We start from the raw sequence: 21,058 nt of genomic DNA on the forward strand, positions 1-21,058 counted from the left end.
TGTCTGAGTCAGTGGTCCTGCTACAGCTGGGGTCTGTGATGATGTCTGAGACCTGTGTTACCATATGTGTTGAAATTCAAAGGCCATGCTGAGCTGACTCTGCCCTTCACTGACTCTGGAATAGGTGGCCCTGTCCCTTGCTGTACATTGCAGCAGGAGAGCTGGTCCCACCACTCATGAGAGAGCTCCTATCACCACACACTCTGGAGAGATAGTCCCACCCCTTACCACAGTTAGGGGAGAGCTTGGCCCAATGGCATGAGTGTAGGAGTTTGCTCCATTCCTTGCCTGAGGGATTTGGTCCCAGTGGCCCAAACCAACAGCTCAGCCACCACCCAGGCCCACATCGTAGGCCTTAGGTTGGCCCATCCTAACTTCTACACCATCTAGACCTGCTGGAACATGTGAAGGGAATGTCCTGTGGAACGATACTTACAGGATCTCCATGCCTCGGGGGCACTAGGAGGTAATCTGAGAGGAGTTTCAGTGAGGGACCCGTGATGATGCTGTGCTGGAGGCCAGAGGCTTTGAACCACAACAGTGACACATTGCAATGAACATTTGCAGGTTGGGCTGATGGTACAAAAGGGTATATACTGCATGACATACTGCAGCTCCCAGTGCCACTAGGACAAATGAAGAGGTGTTGGAGAGGTGGGGGGTGATGGGGTGGGGGGTTGGGCACTGAAGGGGTGAGGGGCAGATATGGATTGACTGGGAAGTGAGTGAACTTAGAGTGCATAATGTGAAATTTCCAAAGAATAAAGACTTAGTTATTAAAAAGATGTATTTTAGATATTTTGTATCAAGAAAATGTTTTTGCTTGAGGTGAAAAGGGAAGCCAACTACTTTGGAACCATGTTTCATCATGTGTGAATAATACCAAAGGGCTTTCTTTCATTGTCTGAAAAATGTAAAGGGGATAGCAGCTGGTTAAAAGTTAAAGACTTCTGGTGAATAACTCTCAGCTTCTGATGAAATTTTGCTACCAAAGAAGTTTAAATCATGTAGGGAAAAGTCCTTTGTTTCTTTTAGCTCAGCCTTGAATCCAACTGATCCAAAACATGGCTTCAGTAACTTCCAGCTAACTCTTGAATTATTTCCTGTTGAAGGGTAAACTGGCTCCAGATGCTTATTCCAAATGTCTGTGGGACTTGGGGATACAGGGTTAGGAAGATGTGTAGGCTTGCTTCCCTTGGTCACATAGTGTTTCATTACCTTGGTTTCCCTTCTACATACTTTTGTTTAAATTAGAAGTGATGTTTGTCATTTGCAGAATGAGCTTTTTGCTCTTGGTTGCAAATTTAATCTGTAGTTTATTTTAGGAAAAAAAAAATAACTCTGAAGAGCTGGAGAAGTCAAGAGAAAAATAGAATTGATAAGTGAGAACTTTCCTAGTAGGGTAACTGGCCACCTTTGCAAGTTAAATTAAGTGAAATAAGTTAAATTTCCATTCCTAAGAGAAAAACAGCAGCCCCTCCCCTTCCTTGGAGCTTTATCCTTTGTTTTTGTTTTTTAAATTAAATTCATTCTTTGCCAGTTTCATACATGCACATAATACCCAGTGGTCACACTTATACCCCATCTTTTTTGTTTGTTTTTACTTTTTGAGACAAGGTCTCTATTTATAGCCTTGGCTGTTGTGGAACTGACCCCCAACATTCTCTTACCTCCCTTTCCCCAACAAACCCTCTCCCTTTCTGCTTTCATGGCTTTGTTTTGTGAACCACTTAGATGACAACCTTTGTGGGCATGGATGTGGAACACCCATAAGCAGCAATACTTGTGACAAAGCCTCTCAAGCATCCATCAACAGCTAGTAGTCCCTCTGGGAGGGACAGGTCCCCATGATCCGCCTCCCCGGCCCATGCAGGCAACTACAGATGCCGTGAGTTTATGATTGCTAAAGCCGTGTCATCTTGTCAAGAAGGTATGTCTCAGCATCCCTCATCAGCCATCTCAACTATTATATATGTTCCTGAGTTTTGGTTCCTAAGTCCACACATGAGAATGAACTGTGTATGGTAAGCTTCTGTGAGGCCTCATGTTATAGCTTAGGCTGGACTTGATTTTATGATCCTCCTCCCTCTGCCTCTCAAAGTGTCTGTACTGTACTCAAGGCCCACACCCCCTAGTCCAGGTGGAAGCTTTTCTGGATCAGTTTTCAAACTGTACCTGCTTACCTTGCAACTTAGGGAGAAAAAGGGTTCATTTCCCTTACACTTCCATCATTGAGGGAAGTCTGGGCAGGAACTCAAGGCAGGAGGCAGGAACTGAACCAGAAGCCAAGGGGGAGTGCTGTTTACTAGCTTGTTCCTCATGGCTTGCTCAGTCTGCTTTGACATAGCACCCAGGACTATGAGCTCAGGGGTAGCACTGCCCACAGTGGGCTAGGTCCTCCCACATCAATCATTAATCAAAATTGTATCACAGACTTGCCCACAGGCTGAGAAACATTTTCTCAATCAAGTCTCCCTCTTCCCAGATAGCCTATGCCAAGTTGACATAAAAACTAGCCAGCATAGTACCCTTTTTATTATGAAAAAGAATTACTTCAATATCTTTTAATTTTTTTTTCATTTCAAAATAATTCCAAACTTAAAAGTACTAAGGAAAGTACAAAGGAACTTTCCCAATAAGTTGCTGAGTCAGCAACACTCACCATCTCAAATACATCAGTGTGTAATTCCAGGAAGACATCTTGTAAATCACAAGACGCCCACCATACCAGGAAGTTAGCACTGACAGACTACTGTTATCTAACCTGAAGGTTGCCATTTGTCACAGTCTTCATGGTCAGTCACCACACTTGGTGATCAGTGGTTACGTTGACATTCATGAAGTGGTTTTCAGATTTCAGCCCAGTTATGTAGTAGACCACCTCCTCAGGTCTGGTTTGCCTGGCCTTCCTTATTAAATTTAGGCATGTGAGAATGCCACAGAAGTAATGTTTCCTTCTTGCATCTTACCAAGTGTCAGACAGTTTCCAAGTTTTCCAGTTACTAAGGGTTGGGTGTTGGTTATCCAACTTCTTCAGTCTGCAGTCAGTGCCTTGTAGATAGACCAAATCTTCAATCATCAGACAGCATCCACTGACGATCTCCACCTGACTCAGTTACTATTGACTGGTGAATTGCCAAATCCTGACATTCCTTTCACTTGTATTGACTGGCACCTCACTGAAGGGCAGGGCCTTTCCTTCTCTATTCATTTGCTGTATTGTTGTGGCTTTGGTTTTAATATGGGAGGTCTTTGGGATTGAACCAAGACAAAGCAGCATTTTGTCACTAACACATCCCGATCAGATTCCCATTTTATTCAGTAAGGTGGTAATTTGTTACTAATGTTATTTTTATTTCTAAGTATTGTTCTGAGCAGGTTGCCACCCTGAGACTTCTACCTTGTGGGAATAGAAGTCCCTTGAGGTAAGAGTACAGTGACACGCCTTTAATCCTAGCACTCTGGAAACAGAAACAGGCTGGTATCTGTGAGTTTGAGGCCAGCCTGTTTTACACAGTAAGTTCTGGGACAGGCTGAGCTACATAGTGAGACCCTGTCTCAAAAGAAAAAAAAAATGTTTGAAAAAGGCATTGCTTCTTGAGATTATCATTTCAAAGGGTAGTTAACAGATAAAAGCATGTTTTGCTGAGAACATTTTATAAAATGCCTAATGTTTCAAAACAACCCCAAACTATTCTGTATAACAAAAATATTACAAATAAAGAGAGTTCATTGATACTTTGTAGGCAAACAGCAAAATTTTTGCAAGCATTTTAGAAAATGATATATTACATCACCAAGAAAAAAATCACAGTATACAAAGATATCACAAAAAGTAACAATATTTCGTACAATAAAAGGCATCTTAACATTTTAAAAAATATTTCATCTTGATACAAAGCTTAACATCTTAGGAAACAGTACCGGAGAACTTTAAAAACTAGCTTCATCAGTGCCTTAAAATTCATCCATCACCAAGCATATGTTTTAAATGCAGACAGCTCAGAAATAGAGCCTTTGCCCAGCATGTATGAGACCCTGAGTCTAATTTCAGTATGATACCCCCTCCCTTCCTCTCAAAACTAACTATTTTAAACCAGGTGCAGTGGGGTGGCATATGCCTACAATCCCAGTGCTTGGAAGGAAGAGGCAGGCAGATATTAAATTCAAGGTCAAAACAACAACAACAGGTTTCACTATTTTGTTGGGATCTATTAACCATGGCCAACAGCATTTTAAAGTGCTTTGATTGGTGACTGTTGATTGAGGTCTCCAGTGTTGCCCAGTCTGATCTGATCTGATCTGATCTTGGAGTCCTACCCTCAAGCATACTTCCTGCAGCCCCCAGGCGTTGAAGCTATAGGCATGAATCAGCACAGCTGGTTCACCAAGAGCAATGAAGTCTAGTGATGACTGAATGTCATACAGTTATTCTGATGTACTCCAACCTCATCTTACTCTATCTCATGGGAAGTCATATTTTGATTTAAGAGCTTAAGAAGAAAGTGACACAAAATGAATTTGGTATTTTACCAGAAATTTACAAATTTACATCTTTGCTAATAGCTCTAAAAACTGTTTGTTATAGTATTGTGAACTCAAAGTATTCAATGAATTTTGTTTGTGATTCTTTGAAGGTCCAAAAGCTTAAACAACAATACCCTAAAGATATTTGGTAGGCAGAAGCAGACAAACTTCTGTGAGTTCCAGGCCAATCAGGGCACCCTGTCTCCTCTCTCAAAAGGAAAAAAAAAAAAAAAAAAAAAAAAAAAAAGCAAATCGAGACACACTAAGAGTCACTGCCCCTTTAAATAACTGGTGACAGGAGGCAACTGCCCTAGGGCCATCCTTAGAAGAGAATGGTTATTTATTAAAAGGTTACATCTTGTCTATTAAAAAGACTGTGAGACACAATGCAGAGTAGTAACTACTGTACTATCAATCTTCGGGAGGCAGAGGCAGGAGGATCTCTGTGAGTTTGAGGACAGCCTGGTCTACTGAGTGAGTTCCAGGATGGCCAGAGATGTTACACAGAGAAACCCTGTTTTGAAAAAGCAAAAATAAAATAACAAAATATGACAAAAAGATGGTGAGGACATGAGTAGGTTTTTGGTATTTATTATTTTTGCAATTAGATATTACTTTTGAGATTTGACCTTATCTGCTGTTAACCTTGCACTGTAAATCCTGCCGTGGTGTTCAGTTCAAATATTCATGTGAGTATGCCTTAAAGGGATGGACCTGGATAAACTTAAGAGATGCTTTCATCTCATCCCTTGGCCCATTGCTGGGCTTAAGAGGGTAGCACAGGCCTTTTCATGTATAGGATACAAAGGCATTCTAGACTCTTCTTTGCACATCCAGCCTCTGAAAACAAACCTGACACCTTGCAGAGGCAGCTTCATAAGTCAAAGCACTCCCAATTAAAAGCTCAATTTTTACAGAGAAATCAAGAGTCATAATTTTCTAAAGTAAATCCAGTAACTGATATTTCCCTCAATAAGGACCCAAAGTTCTCCCAAATCCCCTGTGATTTTTTTCTGCTGGGTATTGAGTGACTAGGAATGTTTGGACAGTAGGCTAATCGGAGTCATGTGAGAAACAGAGCTGTTGGTTTGCTATCTTTGACTCACACTTTGTAATTTATAGTGTTTCTTCCCAGACATTAGTTAGTACAAACACAGCCTGGGAAAGACAAGGGCCAGGTTTTTGTTTTTCTGGGGGTGGACACTGAATCTAGGGCTATACATGCTAGCTGTTCTACCACTGAACCCTCTCCAGCACTCACAAGGTTATTCCCATGAACTCATTCGGTAGACTGGGCACAGGCCTTGAATTTGTGATCTTACTGCCTGAATATCTATGATTGCAAGCCAGTAACACCACAGCCATCTAGGCTGACTAAAAACAGTCTCCCTTATTTATATTTTCCATGCTGTCTGATAGATATATGATAGCTTATAATAATTTATCAATATATCAATTTATGATTAAAACATGGTACAATTAGATAGCCTGTATCACCAATTCAAGTCTCACCATGGGAAACAGTTTTTCTGAGTCAGTTGAAACATGGCAAAGCATATTAAGACAAATGGACAACCCAGTTCCTCTGTACACCAAACTTTTTAGTAGGGAATCAATTAGCCAAGTAAAGGCTGTTAGGATAATAACTCAGCAAGCTCTGATAACAAGAACCAGAATAGTGGTTTGGAGGGCCTGATGAGAGCCTAGGGTCTCAAACATGGTGGTTACATGGCTTTTACATAAATAAAAGTTCATATAAAGTCCCTCACAGAAGGGGGATGGGACAAGTCCCCCAGAGCACATGGGAAGTGGGGGGGGGGCAGTGAATGGAGAGAGAAGTAGGAGAAAGAGAAGGGGAGGAGAGAAAAGCACTTGCGACTAGGAAGATTGAGTCAGGGTAGGAATAGAAGACAGGAGACAGAGAGAGAGACAGAGAGAGAGAGAGAGAGAGAGAGAGAGAGAGAGAGAGAGAGAGAGAGAGAACAAACATAAAAGAGGGAGCCATTATTGGTTTGAAAAGAAAACTGAGCCTAAAGAAAGGTCTAGAGACCTACAAGACTGCCACCAACTAACAATTTGAGCAATGGTGGAAAGGCTACCATAAATGCCCTTCCCGGATAGTGAGATCAACAACTAACTTATTCACCATCATGGAGCCCTTACCTAGTACCTGTTGGAAACAGAAGCAAACACCCATAACTAAACCCTTGAGTCGAACTAGAATCGAGATGCAGAGAGAGAGGACAAGACCAGGTTGCAGAAACACATAGAGACAGCTGACTTGAACAAGGAGGAGCTAACAGGTCCCCAGACTGATAGCTTGGAATCCAGCATGGGACTGACTCAGGCCCCCCTGAATATGGATCTCAGCCAGAAGGACTGAGCAGTCTAAGGGACCTCAGACAGTGGAACCAGGATGTATTCCTGGTGCACAAAAGGACCTTGTGGGCACATCCCCCATGGAGGGATACTCTCTTAACCTAGAGACAGGAGAGAAGTCCTAGCCCCTACTTCAAATGAATTGACAGATTTACATGACCCTACCTGGATGGCTTTGCCCTACATGTGGAATTGGGGTGGGGGTAGGGGAGGGGACGGTGGTCAGAGTGCATGTGAGGAGGGAGAGAAGGGAAGAGGGAGGGAGGGAGGAAGGAAGGAGAGAGGAAGGGAGAGGGAACTGGGATCATGTAAAAAAAAAAAAAAAAAAAAAGAATATAATTCAGAGAAGCACACACAAAAAAAAGTTCTCCAGATTATAGCTAAAAGCTTGTCCATATTTATGTGGCTGGTTATATGTGTGACTCCTCATGAGAAAACAAACCTCTCTGAGAACAAGAGTTGAATCTCACTCACCGCTGGTTTTCTACAGAATACAGTACCCTGTACAATATAGAGTAACAAACTGTCATATGACTTATTACATGAATACTGGCTACTGAAATGTCTCTGCAGGGTAACCTGCCATGGGGTACTTGAGATTTAAGCTGCCACTTCAGAGGCAGCCTTTCTACTTGATACTGTTGGCACTGCGATTTCCAAGAGAGCTGCCATGGGTCTCAAAGGGCCTCAGGGTGGTTATTACACTTTTGTTTTGTACTTAATTTTTTGTTGTTACAATTCTGGGTATCAAATATAGGGCTGTGCTGTACCATGAATCTATGGGTAATCGCTGCATGTTTATTAAAGAAGAGTGAGACAGCTGGCAGGAAGAAAAGTGTTTCTCACAAGATGGGCCATCTTGGCACCACTATTTTCCCATTAAAAACTATATCCTCAAATATGATCTTATAATCATCTTCCTCTCTCTAACAAATAGCTACCATTTATTCTGTACCAGTTATGCCAGAGTCTATGTCAAGTGCTGGAGTCCCAGATATGCTGCACCTCAGCTGTGGCCGCAGGACCAAACCCTGCAGAGAAGCCAGCTGTTGAAGGGAAAAATATTAGGAGCATAGCCAGAGTGAGCTACATATATGGAGACCTGAGGGGGAAACCAACATGCTCCAACCACAAAGTATAAGAGGGATGGGCTATTTAAAATATAAAACAAACAAACATGAACATATGAAAAGATATCCATTGGAGAAAAAGAATGGAAACATTTCCAGTAATGGAAGGGACAAATCCAAGAGACTATTAGTAGGCAGACTCAAAAGGACTGTATGAATTGAGGAAGACACTCTGGTGTCAGCAGTAACACCATTAGGAAAGTAGAGTGTAAGAGAAGGCAGCAGGAGAGAAAGCAGAGACTGGTACTGGTAAGAGAGCACACAGCCTTTGAAAGCTGGGGTTAGGAAGTGAGGGGACCCTGTCCATCACAGACACACCTGGTCAATACACAACAGACTGGACAGGAAAATCACGTAGAGTAACACTGATTAAAAAAAAAAAAAAAGACCTGGCATTTGACAAGGGACAGGAACTAAACCAAGAGATGGGCAGGGGAAGGAGGGACACAGAGGTGTCAAGAAGAGGCATGGCACTTTAAAGGTTAAGGGGTGGAAAGAAGAGGCATGATTCAGGTAGGGTTTGGTCCCTTGGGGGATGTTTTCACCCTTTCTGTTTAATCTCAAAAAGATATTTGTTCTATTTGTACAATGAAAGCATGAACTAAGTGAGGATGTGAGGACACTGGCAATGGGGAAAGATGTAGTGCACAAGGTGGAGTTTGGGAAGGAAGGCCCATTCCCTCAAAACCAAGTGAAATACAAATTCAACTAGGAAGAAAGGGGAAACAGGGATGGACGCATTGCAAATTATAAAATGAGTTCTGTGATCAGTAAACAGTACTCGGAAATAAAATATCATTTGAAAATATAAACACATACCTTAGTCCAACTTAGAAGAAAAGCTGAAATAAGTCAATGTGTATGTAACATCTGCTGAGCTTTCTAACAGTTGAGTCTGAGTTAATCAGTGCCAACTAAGACAAAATTACATGGAGTTCAATTGGTAGTCACTTCTCCAAGCAAAGCCCTCTCTCTGATACCTAGACCACATAAACTTGGTGTGGTGGTACATACTTGTAACTTGAAGACCAAGGCTATCTTTGACTACATAGCAGGTTTGAAGTCAGCTTGAGTGATGTAAAACCTGAGGCAGTTTGCTTCCAATATATACTGAGGAAAGGTCTTCTGGATTTGCTGCTGCATTGAAAGATTTAGGAGATGAATCAAGGGTGACATCAAGGTTTTTGCCTAAGCAACTAGAATCACAGCATGACAATTTCCAGGGCTGGTGAGACTGAAGGACAAGCAAGTCTGGGGGAAAAGTTAAAAACTTAAATTTTGTTATTTTTTACTTTTTCCCTCTATAGGGGCTTGAACACAAGGTCTTAGAAACGTTAAGCAAACTCTACCACTGAGTCACAACCTTAGCTGTTTTATTTTTGAGACAAAATTTTCATAAGCTGCCCAAGCTGGTATTGAACTGATTATGTATCCCAGGCAGGCCTTGAACTTGTATTATTAAGCAGGGAGATTATAGGCATGTGCCAGAACTTCTGGCTAGATTCTTGATAGAGAAATAGACAGGTTTTATGAGATTAAAGAGAATGAGGGAATCTAATAAAGGCTCAAGAAAATGTCTTTTTCTTGAAAATACAAATATACAGCTAATTTCATAAGTAACTTTAGAGGTATGAGTCTAAATAATATAAAATAGCAAAAAAACTTTCATCCCTTGAAAGCTCACTTCAGTGTTTTCTCTCTCTTACACACACACACACACACACACACACACACACACACACACACACACACTCACACCTACCTAAAAATAGCAAGAAACCCCAGAAAACCCCACAGGGGTCACTTTGGCCTATGGGCCTCAACAATAATAATAATGAGTTTATTTCCCAATGGCATAGCCATTACATGTTTTACCTTAAATCTGCTTGAAAGCAAATATCAATTCATTTAACTAGTACATTAATACATTACAAAAGACACATAGCTTGTCTTGAGGAAATATGAAAGAACAATTCACATCAAGCATGTGTACTTTAGGCATCTTTCAAAGTAAGAAACAGTACAGCTCTTTTAAGTTTCTATTTTTGAATGTCCTCTTTAAATTCTATACACCTAAAGTTTTTAATAGTCTTTTAGATTTAAGTCCTACAAGTTACATTTAAAGAAAACCATATGCAAAGGAATCATTCAATTGCTCACTTTGCAGAGTGTCAATACTTGAATATTGACTATTCTGAACAAAATTATGACTATTTGCATCATTTGATGGTCCAGGCTCACTTATAAGGCCATTTTCTACACAATTGAAGTTTGATCTATCAAATGCATCTGATTGTGAAACAAAAACAGAATCAGAACTGGTGCCTGCTGACATACTGGCAGAAGACATCTGATGTAGTTGTCTCAGGTTTCTTTGGTCTAACCTTGAATTACATGAGGGGTTTTCAAGATTGATGCTCATAAGTCTTGGATTATCAGTGTCCCCCATGTTATCATTGTTTGTTGTCATCACATTCACAGGGCGACTAGATAACATGTTGACATCAGAAATACTATATAAGTCAGCTGGTGACATGGATAACGCTTCCATTCTAGCTAGGTCATCAGTATAAAGGCAAGCATTAGAAGCACTTAAATCGCTCAGACTAGACCCTTCTAGGAATGGAAGGATACTCTGTGAATTAGAGGGAAGTGTTCCTGCTGAGAAACTACTCAATGTATTTGTACTGGCTGAGCGTGAGGTGGGGTGGCTCACTGATGACCAGCTTGTAGGCGGAGAGACCACTGAGGCTATGGCTGGTGGGTGATGTGGCAATCCACTTGATATGGGCACAGATGAAGAATAGTAGGGTTCAGCTGGACTTGAAACTCCTGAAGACCTGGGCATTTCTGGCATAGATGTACCATGAGAAAACAAATTTGATTCTGTAGAACAAAAATGTATTTTATAAATTAAGATGAACAAATTAATGTAAAGCATCATTTCTGAATTGAGATTATAAAAAAACACTAAAAACTTTCCTGGGAACTGATATATTTCAAATTAAAAAAAATTTAAAGCACAAAAATTATTACATGAATTCAAAACTAAATTCAAAACATGTAAATTGCTTTATAAATACATGAAAATGATTTTTAAAAGTTATCTTGGTGTATGTAATATTCTTCCAGTTAAATATGAAAATCTAGCTTCTTGAGCCATGTAGGTACATTTTAAAACATAGAAGATAAATATTGGAATTCCAGTAAACAGGTATCCAACATCATGTTATAGTCTCTACTTCTAAGAGAAAATGGAGAGAAAGAGAATACATTCATTAGGAAAAACTGAAAAATACAGTTATTAAGACTAATTAAGATATAACCCTAAAGTACTATAAAATTCCCTATCACAGAAAGTTATATTTTTGACATATTACACAAGTACTGTATAAACCAGGACAATTTAAGGAAAGAAGATGGAAAATTTATCAGGGGCTCATAAAATATCTTCTATCAAAAGCCAATAGTTTTAAGATCTGTGGGGTGAGCAGCCTTTGTTGGACTACTCAACTCTGTTGCTGTAGTAGAAGAAAAACAGGGAGTCTAGGTCTGGAGTGCACTGTGTGTGACAGCAAGTGGTCAGCATGCCTGAGGTCCTACTGCAGCACCATTTTAAAAAGGCAACAACAAATGCCTACTATATCCACATCATTTCTTCCATGACACAGTGCAGTTAGGACAATTACCAGTTGTGGTGGTTTGAATTGGTATGGCCTCATAGACTCGTATGTTTTGAATACGTGGGAGAGGTACTATTAAGAGTGTGGCTTTGCTGGAGTGGGAGTAGGCTTTGAAATCTCATATGCTCAAGCTACGCCCAGTGATCTGCTGCCTGCAGATCAAGATGTAGAGTTCTCAGGTCTATCTCTAGCACTGTGGCTGCCTGGATGCAGAGTTCTCAGGTCTATCTCTAGCACTGTGGCTGCCTGCATACCACCATGAAGATAATGGACCAGAGTTCTGAAATTAAATGCTTTCCTTTATTAAAGATGCCATTATCATGGTGTCTCTTCATAGCAATAGAAGCCCTAGCTCAGACACCAGTGTATGAACTAAATTTCTTGAACAATAAATATAACCAGTTTCCCACCCAACATTCAGAGGCATAGACCAGCTCAATTCAATATTGAAAGCATGAGAAATTTTGTAGAAAATAAAAATATTTAAAAAGCACGTATTTCTAAAAAGTGGAATGACGGTATTTAATAGGGATAAAATACCTTTTTTAATGAATCGTCCTTCTGCAATTGACCCCAGGGGGGCAGTTCTTGGTTTCTCTGGAAAGTTAGCTGCATTTAATAAAGTTTTTCTATTATTAAATGTAATTTGAAAAAATAACTTATAATTAAATTTAAAACAGAATAAAGCAAGTAAATAAATCAATCCAAAATATTCTTACCACAATCTTGTAGCAGTTTCTGAAAAAGTAGAGTTGTTTTTTGTCTCTTTGATTTATTGCCATATGCATCTGATTAAAAAGGAAAGCAGAAAAATAGTAAATCATCATGGGTTCTGCCCCCTCCACCATGAGTATATACATTATCAGCATATGGAAATGCTTCATATTCATATATATATGTATATACATATATATATGAATACCATAGATTTGTAAATTATTGTATAATATATCCTATACCAGCTGTAAGGACACTTTTCTTTTAATAAAGAAGGAGCTTAAAATAGTCATTTTTTACCCTAAAAATACATGAACTGTAAATGGAGTTCTTAATTGGTCTAGATAATAAAAGCTAGAGTCAGATATAATGGGAAATGCTGAGAGATCAGAAAGAAGGAGCAAACCACAGCCACACCTTACCTCCTAAGCATCTCCGCAGAGAAGAGAGCGACTACCTGTTTGTCCCTGTTTATATCCTGTTTCTACCAGCTACATCACATCACTTCCTATTTGTCTGTACAGACCTCCAGACCTCCATGGTTAGCTAGTGGCAAGCTCCATTCTCTGACCCCCAGACAGGCTTTATTTGTGCAAGAAAGATATCACCACAATGAACTAATAAAATAAGGTCTGATAATATATAGATCAAACAGATACCACTTTCTAATTAACAATCTTTCCACCTATAAAAGGGCACACAATAAGTACAAAAAGTAAATCCAAAAATACATGTAAAATATGATCCAACAGTTCAAGAACTCTCAAATTATTCGAACATTCTAAGAAATGAAAAGAACATGAAAAAAAAAGACAATGACACACAACTGAAAATTTCTAGGAAAAGAAAATAAGAATATATAAAACTACACTCAGATGTTTATTTTACAATGTTACTAGGCTGATCAGCTTAAGAAAATGATCTACTCTTGAGCTGAGAATGTAGCTCGGTTGGTTCAGCACTTCTAATATGTATAAAATCCTGAGTCAAATCTCTAGCATCCCATTTAAAATGATGGGGTGGGGGGCAGAGCAGCACATGTTTGTCCTCCCAATAGTCAGAAGGTGGAGGTAGGAGGACCATTCATCCTTAGCTATGCCAGGAATTCAGAGACAGCATGGGATACCTAAGACTTTGTTTCCATTTCAAACATACACACACACGCACACGCATGCACTTACACAATTACATATGTTTATATAGACATCACTACCCAGGTGCCATACCTTTCTCATCTGGCAGGTACCTGAAATCCATAGACTCACTGACTTCCTGGTCAGAAGGCCTCCGCAGCTGCATCTTCACTGTCACAGGCTCCAATATGGCTTTACAATATGGAGGGGTCTTGAAAACAATGGCTACTTGGCGGTGTACATCAGCTTGTGAAAAAATACCTTTAGCTTCCCAGTCATTCAACACAAAACGAACCTCTATATCATCTAGTGAATAAGATGCCAAAGAATTGTAACAATGGGGAAACAAGGTAAAATACATATATTAAAAAAATATATTACTGATTCAATGAAACAAAATTGATAAATACCTTTCTGAACTTTGTCACAAAGTAGAAATATTTCATCTCCTCCCCTGACACTTCCACAGTTCTTGTTTACACGGCAAATCCTTAATTCTGCAGTATTTGGGGCACCTAAATACAAAGAATTAAAAAAAATGGGTCTCAGTATTGTCTTAATTATTATTATTATTATTATTATTGCTGTGATGAAATGCCATGACCAAAAGCAACTTGGGTAGGAAAGGGTTCATTTCACTCACAGTTCCATGTAAGAATTCATCATCAAAAGCAATGAGGACAGGAACTCATGCATGGCAGGAACCTAGAGGCAGGCGCTTATGCAGAGGCCATGTAGGAGTGCTGACTACTGGCGTGTTCCTCATGGCTTGCTCAGCCTTTCTTATAGAACCCAGAACTTCCAGCCCAGGGTTGGCTTACTCATGGCCTGGGCTCTCCCCCATGAATTATTAATTAAGAAAATGCCCTACAGGCCTGTCTACATCCAGAGCTCCTGGAGACAATTTCTCATTGAGGCTCTATCTGTGTCTAGAGAAATCCTAGCTTGTGTCAGGTTGACATAAAACTAGCCAGTACAAGTATTTTTTTTTATTTTGTAAGGGGTAGAATTTGAGGAAAATAACTTAGAGAATAGATGAAAATTTTTAATGTACAGATAAAAGAAACTAAATATTTTTGTGTAAATATTTTGTGTATGTTGAGGTGTATCTGAGAGTGTGTGAAAGCACAGGTACGCATGTATCATGATATATATGTGAAGGTCAGAGGGCAATCTTAGGTACTTGCTAGCCCTCAATTTCTACCTCTTTTGAGACAGTCTCTTTGTTTTTTTGCTGCTATGTACACCAGGCTAGCTGGCCTTTGAATATATACGATTCTCTTGTCTCTGCCTCCCAATTCTTGCAAGGTCACATTGTGACTAATCTTTTTATATCTTTAGCTATATCCCTAGGACAATGCAATTTTCTTTTATCTGCCCAATATTATTATGATAGTCTTCCAAGGCACCCAAGGCTCTCTGATAAGAATACCTCTATACTCCTATGGACCAGTATTCTACATGCAAAACAGGAGTAGCCCACACCTGGTGAGTGTGTGTGCCAAAATGTTTTGGAGGACATTTTTACAATCTTTTCAAATAAACTTCTATATCCTCCAATATAGTATTGGTCAAAATTTATGCTTCTGAAAATAAATGCCAGAAATATTTGCCTAAGATATGGACATTCAGGGACCAGTGAGATATTTAAGTGGGTAAAGGTGCCTGCTGCCAAGACTGACATCATGAGTTTAAGCCTAGGGAAATGCATGGTGGAAGGAGACAGCCAAGTCCTACAAGTTGTCTTCTGACCCTCCCGCCACATAAAGACAGATATATGTCTTTAAAATGCACACATACATATATTTATTTTAGTATAATTTGTTTACAAACAGAAAACAAGAAGGAAATGAACCAAATACCCTCTAACTGGGTAATTATTTCTTAAAATTAATATATAGTCATATAAAAATATGTGCTGGGAAGAGTGGCACACGCTTTTGATCCCAGCACTTTTTGGGCAGAGGCAGGCAGTCTTGGTGAGTTTGAGGCCAGCCTGGTCTATAAAGTGGGTTCTAGGACAGCCTGAGTTGTTACATAGAGAAACCCTGTCTTGAAAAACACAAAACAAAACAAAAAGGAGAATTTGCAGTTATTAGAAACGTAAGTGGGGCTTGGAGTATAGTCCAGTGTTACGCACTTGCCCAACATGTCCAATGTCCTGCATTCAATTGCCAGCACTGTTTCAAAAGAAAAACAAAAAGGGAAAATGTGACCGAGAAAGGTTCAAGTACACCACTGAGAGAAAGTTGTGGAGTTTTGATTTTTGTCTTTTCAAACAGTGTCTCATGTAATCCAGGATGGTCTTGAATTCAGGATTCTTAAACACAGCCACGGATAACTTTGAACCACCACTGAGAGAAAGTTGTGGAGTTTTGATTTTTGTCTTTTCAAACAGTGTCTCACGTAATCCAGGATGGTCTTGAATTCAGGATTCTTAAACACAGCCACGGATAACTTTGAACCCCTGACCTTCCTGCCTCTACTTCCCAAGTGCTATAACTATAGGCTTGCACTATAATCACCACTACTGACTTGAAAAAAGTTTTAGAAAAGATGAGTGATCCTTTTTTTAGGTGTGTGCTTGAGGGGACAGTGGTCATTTCTGGAGGGATTAACAGTGACCTGCTCTTCTTATTTATGTATGTATATATGTTTGAATTTTTCCTGTAACGAACACTGCTTCTTTTTGTTGTTTATTCATTTATTTGACACAGGGCCTCTCTATATTAGCTCTAGTACTATGAAGACCAGGCTGTTCTGAAACTCATAGAGATCTGCCTGTCTCTGCCTCCTGAGTGCTGGGATTAAAGGTGTGTGCTACCACACCTGGCTTCATTTTGTTTCTTGAGACAGGTCTCACTGTGTAACCCAAAATGCCTTCAGACTTTATCCTCCTGCCTCAGCCTTCTGGCTGCTACAATTACATACATGAGCCACTATACCCACTTAACACACTCCTTTTCAAATTAAGAAAATTCTTAGAATATTTTAACAATTAAAGAAATAAAACAAGCTAAGAGTACAGACATAAGAAAATTAAAGCACTCACGGTTATCATAAATTGGGTTAGAAACGACGGGAGGAAGAGCAGTTGTCAAGTTGCCATGTTCATCAGGAAGGAAAACTTGAAAACACAGCCTCACCACATTTAGGTCGCAGTCTTCAATGTCCAGCAGCTGCTGTTCAGGGACTGAACAGTACAACATGGTTTTAGAACATAGAACAGTTACATAATGCAAAATCATGCTGTCTTTCTCTCTGCCCACAACACCCAATAACCTCAAGCAGCACCTAAAAATCTGCACAAAACAAGGATGGTACACTCAAGAATAGCTTTTCATACCACATAGTCATTATCTATCAGTATACGATACATTATAGTCATATTCAGGGAGGAACTATGCCAAGAACCTGAAACTTATGAGCAGATCCACAAACAACCACAAGTCAAAAATCTTAATTCTGGGTCCAAGTTATAGACAACAGGAAATAGGCTCTGCTCATTTAATACAGTATTTGGCCCAGTCTGTAATTACTTTCTAAATCTAGCGAGAATCACTGCCATTCCTGTTTTCACAGGTAAGACATTGATTTTAAAGGAAATGTGTCCCAATTATTTGTCCCAAGTTTCACAGCTAAACAGTAGAAAGGACATTTGAGACAAAGGCCATACTAACTGCACCAACACTTTAGAGGTAAAATGTGAGGCAGACACCAGATGGCTTAAGCTTACTTAAGAGTCAAGTTTGCTTGAAAACAACAAACTGTACAGTGGGCATTTTTATAGTTCTGAAAAAGATAAAAAATTGTCACAGAATACAGTAAAAGAAGACTTTATTTACACGGATTTTTGAAAAGAAACCCATTTCTAAGACAAAATATTGCTGCCTTTGAAATGATATAGGCCTATAGTAATAAATTGTTTACTAATATCTGCCATATTTTAAAATAGCATTAAATTTGTTAAGTTACATGAAAAATTTACTTGGGAAGTAGATGGTATTAAAATTAAAATACTAAATGTGAAAAACAACCAAATTGCCCAGTCTTACAAAAAACAACCAGTAAAAAAAACATATGTTACACAATGGCAGTCAATCAGTCTCAGGAGTTACCCTGACATTGAAATTTATTCTAGTACCATCATTCTTCCCCCCCCCCCTTGGTTTTTCGAGACAGGGTTTCTCTGTATTATTTTGGAGGCTGTCCTGGAGCTAGCTCTGTAGACCAGGCTGGCCTTGAACTCACAGAGATTTGCCTGCCTCTGCCTCCTGAGTGCTGGGACTAAAGGTGTGCACCACCAATGCCCAGCTCAGTACCAGCATTCTTAAGCCTAACATTTGAGTCTATAAAAGCATTCCTGTACAACTAGAAAGATCAAAGTGTGGCTGTTGGTAAAGTGCCTGCCTTGCAAGCACAAGATCCTGAGTTCAACTCCCAAACCCATGTCAAAAAGCCAGGTTCAGTAATGAGGCTTGTAATACCAGTGCTGGAAGGCTGACAATGAACCCAGCAGACTTGTCAGGTTCTAAGCAGTGAGAACCCTGCTTCAGAGAAGACATGCCTAAGGAGAAACATCTGAGGCAGTCCTCTAACCTCATACCTACATTTAAGAAAAAGTTATTTTTAGATTGCAGAACAGTTACATAATACTATATGGTTTTTAACCATGTTTCCCATCTCTGGCACAACATGATTAAAAACTACTGACAGCCAGGAATCATAGGTGATATCTGGATACAGAGTGAAGGCTGAAAACTCAACTAATAACTACTTTATTTGTATACACAGGTGTGTGTAAAAAGCATACATGTGGAGGACAGAGACCAATACTATGTGTCTTACTTATTTGTCTTCACTTTATTTTTTGAGATGGGGTCCTTCACTGAACTTCCTACCATAGAAATGCCCCTGTGGCCACCTCCCCAGTGTGGGAATGCCTAGCTTTTTTTAAATGGGTACTGGGGAGTAAACTTGGGGCTTCATGCTTATTCAGTGAGTACTTACAGCCCTGAACTCCTTTTCTACAAAGTCTAAGCCTTGTTCTGGACTGGAAGAAAACCCTCTTCTCTCTATGTCAGAGCAGCACTATATCTGTACTTAGGTTTTATCTTACATGATCACCATTAATATGTACCGCTTCTGTCCTATTAGGCAAAGTCCTATGAGCTCAGAATGGGTGTGTCTGTCGCATCTTTGAATTTTCATTAAACATTGACATTTAATTATAATGGGCATTTATTAAATTTCCTCAATTAAAGGGTGACTAAAGGCACAGATAGATTCAAGGTTATCCTTGGCTACATAGTGAGTTTGAGGATGCAATCTCAAGTAGCTTGAATTACATGTGTGCTCTACCATGCCTAGATCAACAAAACTATTTAAGTAGCTACACAGGACTTTAGAATAAAGACATTTTAAAGTAAGGATAACTGCATCCACTTCAGCAACCATTTATCTATTTAGCAATAAAGGATGCTAAAAGATACCAGATGCCATACCCAGATAGTGTGGTAAAGAAGAAATGTTTAGGGGTCAGGGAAGCAGCTCAGTTGGCAGAGTGCTTGTTTAGCACTCAAAGAAACCTTGAGTTCAATCCCCAGCAGTGCATAACCAAGTGTGATAATGATCCCAGTACTGGGAGGTGGAAACAGGAGGATCAGAAAATTCGAGTCACTCTTGGCTATACAGTGAGTTTGAGGCCTGTCCAAAATACATTAGGCCCTGTCTTAAAAAAAAAACAAACAAACAAAAACCAAATGCTTAAACTGGGCATGGTAAGAGGAGGATATGCAATCTGAAGTCAGCCTGTATTATATGATAAGACCCTGTTCCCCAAAACAATAAAAGTAAAATGATTGGTAAGTGCTATTACCAATAGAATGTACTAAATAGCAAGACATATTTTGCCAATACAAAAACATACTACAAAAAATTCTGAAGGGCTAGAGAGAGGCCTCAGTGTTTAAGAGCACTTTTGTTGCTCTTCTACAGGACATGGATTTGATTCCAAGAACCCACATGGTGACTCATCACCATCTGTAACTCAAGTTCCAGGGGTTCTGATGCCCTCTTCTGACCTTCAAGGGTACCAGGTACACATGTGGTTCATATACATACAAGACCTAAACAAGTCTAAAAACATATTTTGAATGGCCAGGTATGGTGTTGCACGCCTGTCTGTAATGGCAGAACTTGGGAGGCAGAGGCAGGGACAAGACCAGCTTCAATAAAACAGCAGTTCAAGTGGGCTATGTGAGATTTCTATTTAAAAAAAACAACTGTGGGGGTGAGGGAGGAAAGTATATTACAACATGGTGCATATTCAGCACTCAGAAAGAAAAGTGAATACTGTTTGTTGGATGAGTAGCACAAGGAAAAATCATATTCAAAAACAATCAAAACACCTGGAAAAGGATTTAGTTTTTCATTTGTTTATTTTACCAGACATGGTGGCTCACACCTACAATCCAAGCACTTGGGAGGAGGATAAGGAAAGATTGCTGGGAGTTCAAGGTCGGTCTGCGATATGTAGCAACAGACCAGTCAGAGATACAAAGGAAGACTTTTATGTCAAAATAATCATTAAGAAAGGAGAAGGGGAGGCTTCCTCAAAGAAAACAAAGGCACCTGTCTACTTAAATACACTTGATTCCTCAGGAACACATATAGGTCAACAAGTAGAATTACAAATAGAAATCACAGTCCATTAATATCCAAATTATAGGAGAAATTATAACAAAATACTTACCATTGAAAGGATTGATTCCTGCACTTATTCTTAAAATAACAGCTTCTTTCACTTCTTTTTTCTTTACACACCGAATACCCAAATTTTGAAAACTAAAAGCAAAAAAATGAAACTTTCAAAATCATATCATAATTAAACAAAAATATGACAGAAATCAAACATATTCAACACTGGGAAGTCACCTTCCTGTGAAATCCAGCCATTAGATCACGAATCCTACTCTAATTGTGATAGATATAAGAGTAATAAAATGTAGGAATGTCTAAGAGAATTGTCAATAGAAAAATAGAGCACATGGTGGCACATGCCTTTAATTCCAGCACTAGGGAGATGGGAGCAAGTAGACCATCCTCAGTTACTGAGCAAGTTTGAGACTATGGAAAACCCTGTTTCAAAAGACCAAACCCAAAAAAAGTATATACAGTACCATATCACTTTCAAATACACTATTTTATAATTATATATTACCAATATGCTTAGTCAAGTATACCAAGTAGATAAACATTAAAAAACAAAAACCACCAAAAAGCAAAATTTCACCTTCCAAACAAATTCATGCTCAATTAACTAAAATTTGTGTATCAAGAGGTGCAAAGACAGTATGTCTTGCTCCTATAGCAATGTTAACCTATATTTTTTTTTAAAAAAAAACTGTATAGGAATGGTAACTACACTTAAAAATCTGTATACATTAAGGAACTTAAAAGTCAAGTAATTAAAGATGAACATCGGTAC

At 39.3% G+C, this 21,058-nt stretch overlaps 1 protein-coding gene across 2 annotated transcripts in view; it reads right to left on the reverse strand.

Annotated features, from left to right (window-relative positions):
• Positions 1 to 9,801: 9,801 nt before the first annotated feature.
• Rel (REL proto-oncogene, NF-kB subunit) overlaps positions 9,802 to 21,058 on the reverse strand; it is a 29,700-nt gene continuing 18,443 nt past the window's right edge. For both annotated transcript variants that reach the window (XM_051200592.1, XM_051200593.1), the window contains exons 4-10: positions 20,324 to 20,415; positions 16,622 to 16,762; positions 13,980 to 14,084; positions 13,663 to 13,875; positions 12,439 to 12,507; positions 12,260 to 12,328; positions 9,802 to 10,922 (exon numbers count right to left, since the gene is read on the reverse strand). In XM_051200592.1, coding sequence (XP_051056549.1) covers positions 10,156 to 10,922; positions 12,260 to 12,328; positions 12,439 to 12,507; positions 13,663 to 13,875; positions 13,980 to 14,084; positions 16,622 to 16,762; positions 20,324 to 20,415 — 1,456 coding nt within the window. In that variant the 3' untranslated portion in view covers positions 9,802 to 10,155. The remainder of the gene's footprint in view (positions 10,923 to 12,259; positions 12,329 to 12,438; positions 12,508 to 13,662; positions 13,876 to 13,979; positions 14,085 to 16,621; positions 16,763 to 20,323; positions 20,416 to 21,058) is intronic.

Source organism: Phodopus roborovskii, unplaced genomic scaffold, assembly GCF_943737965.1.
Source record: "Phodopus roborovskii unplaced genomic scaffold, PHOROB, whole genome shotgun sequence".
In the NCBI taxonomy this organism is placed as follows: Eukaryota; Metazoa; Chordata; class Mammalia; order Rodentia; family Cricetidae; genus Phodopus; species Phodopus roborovskii.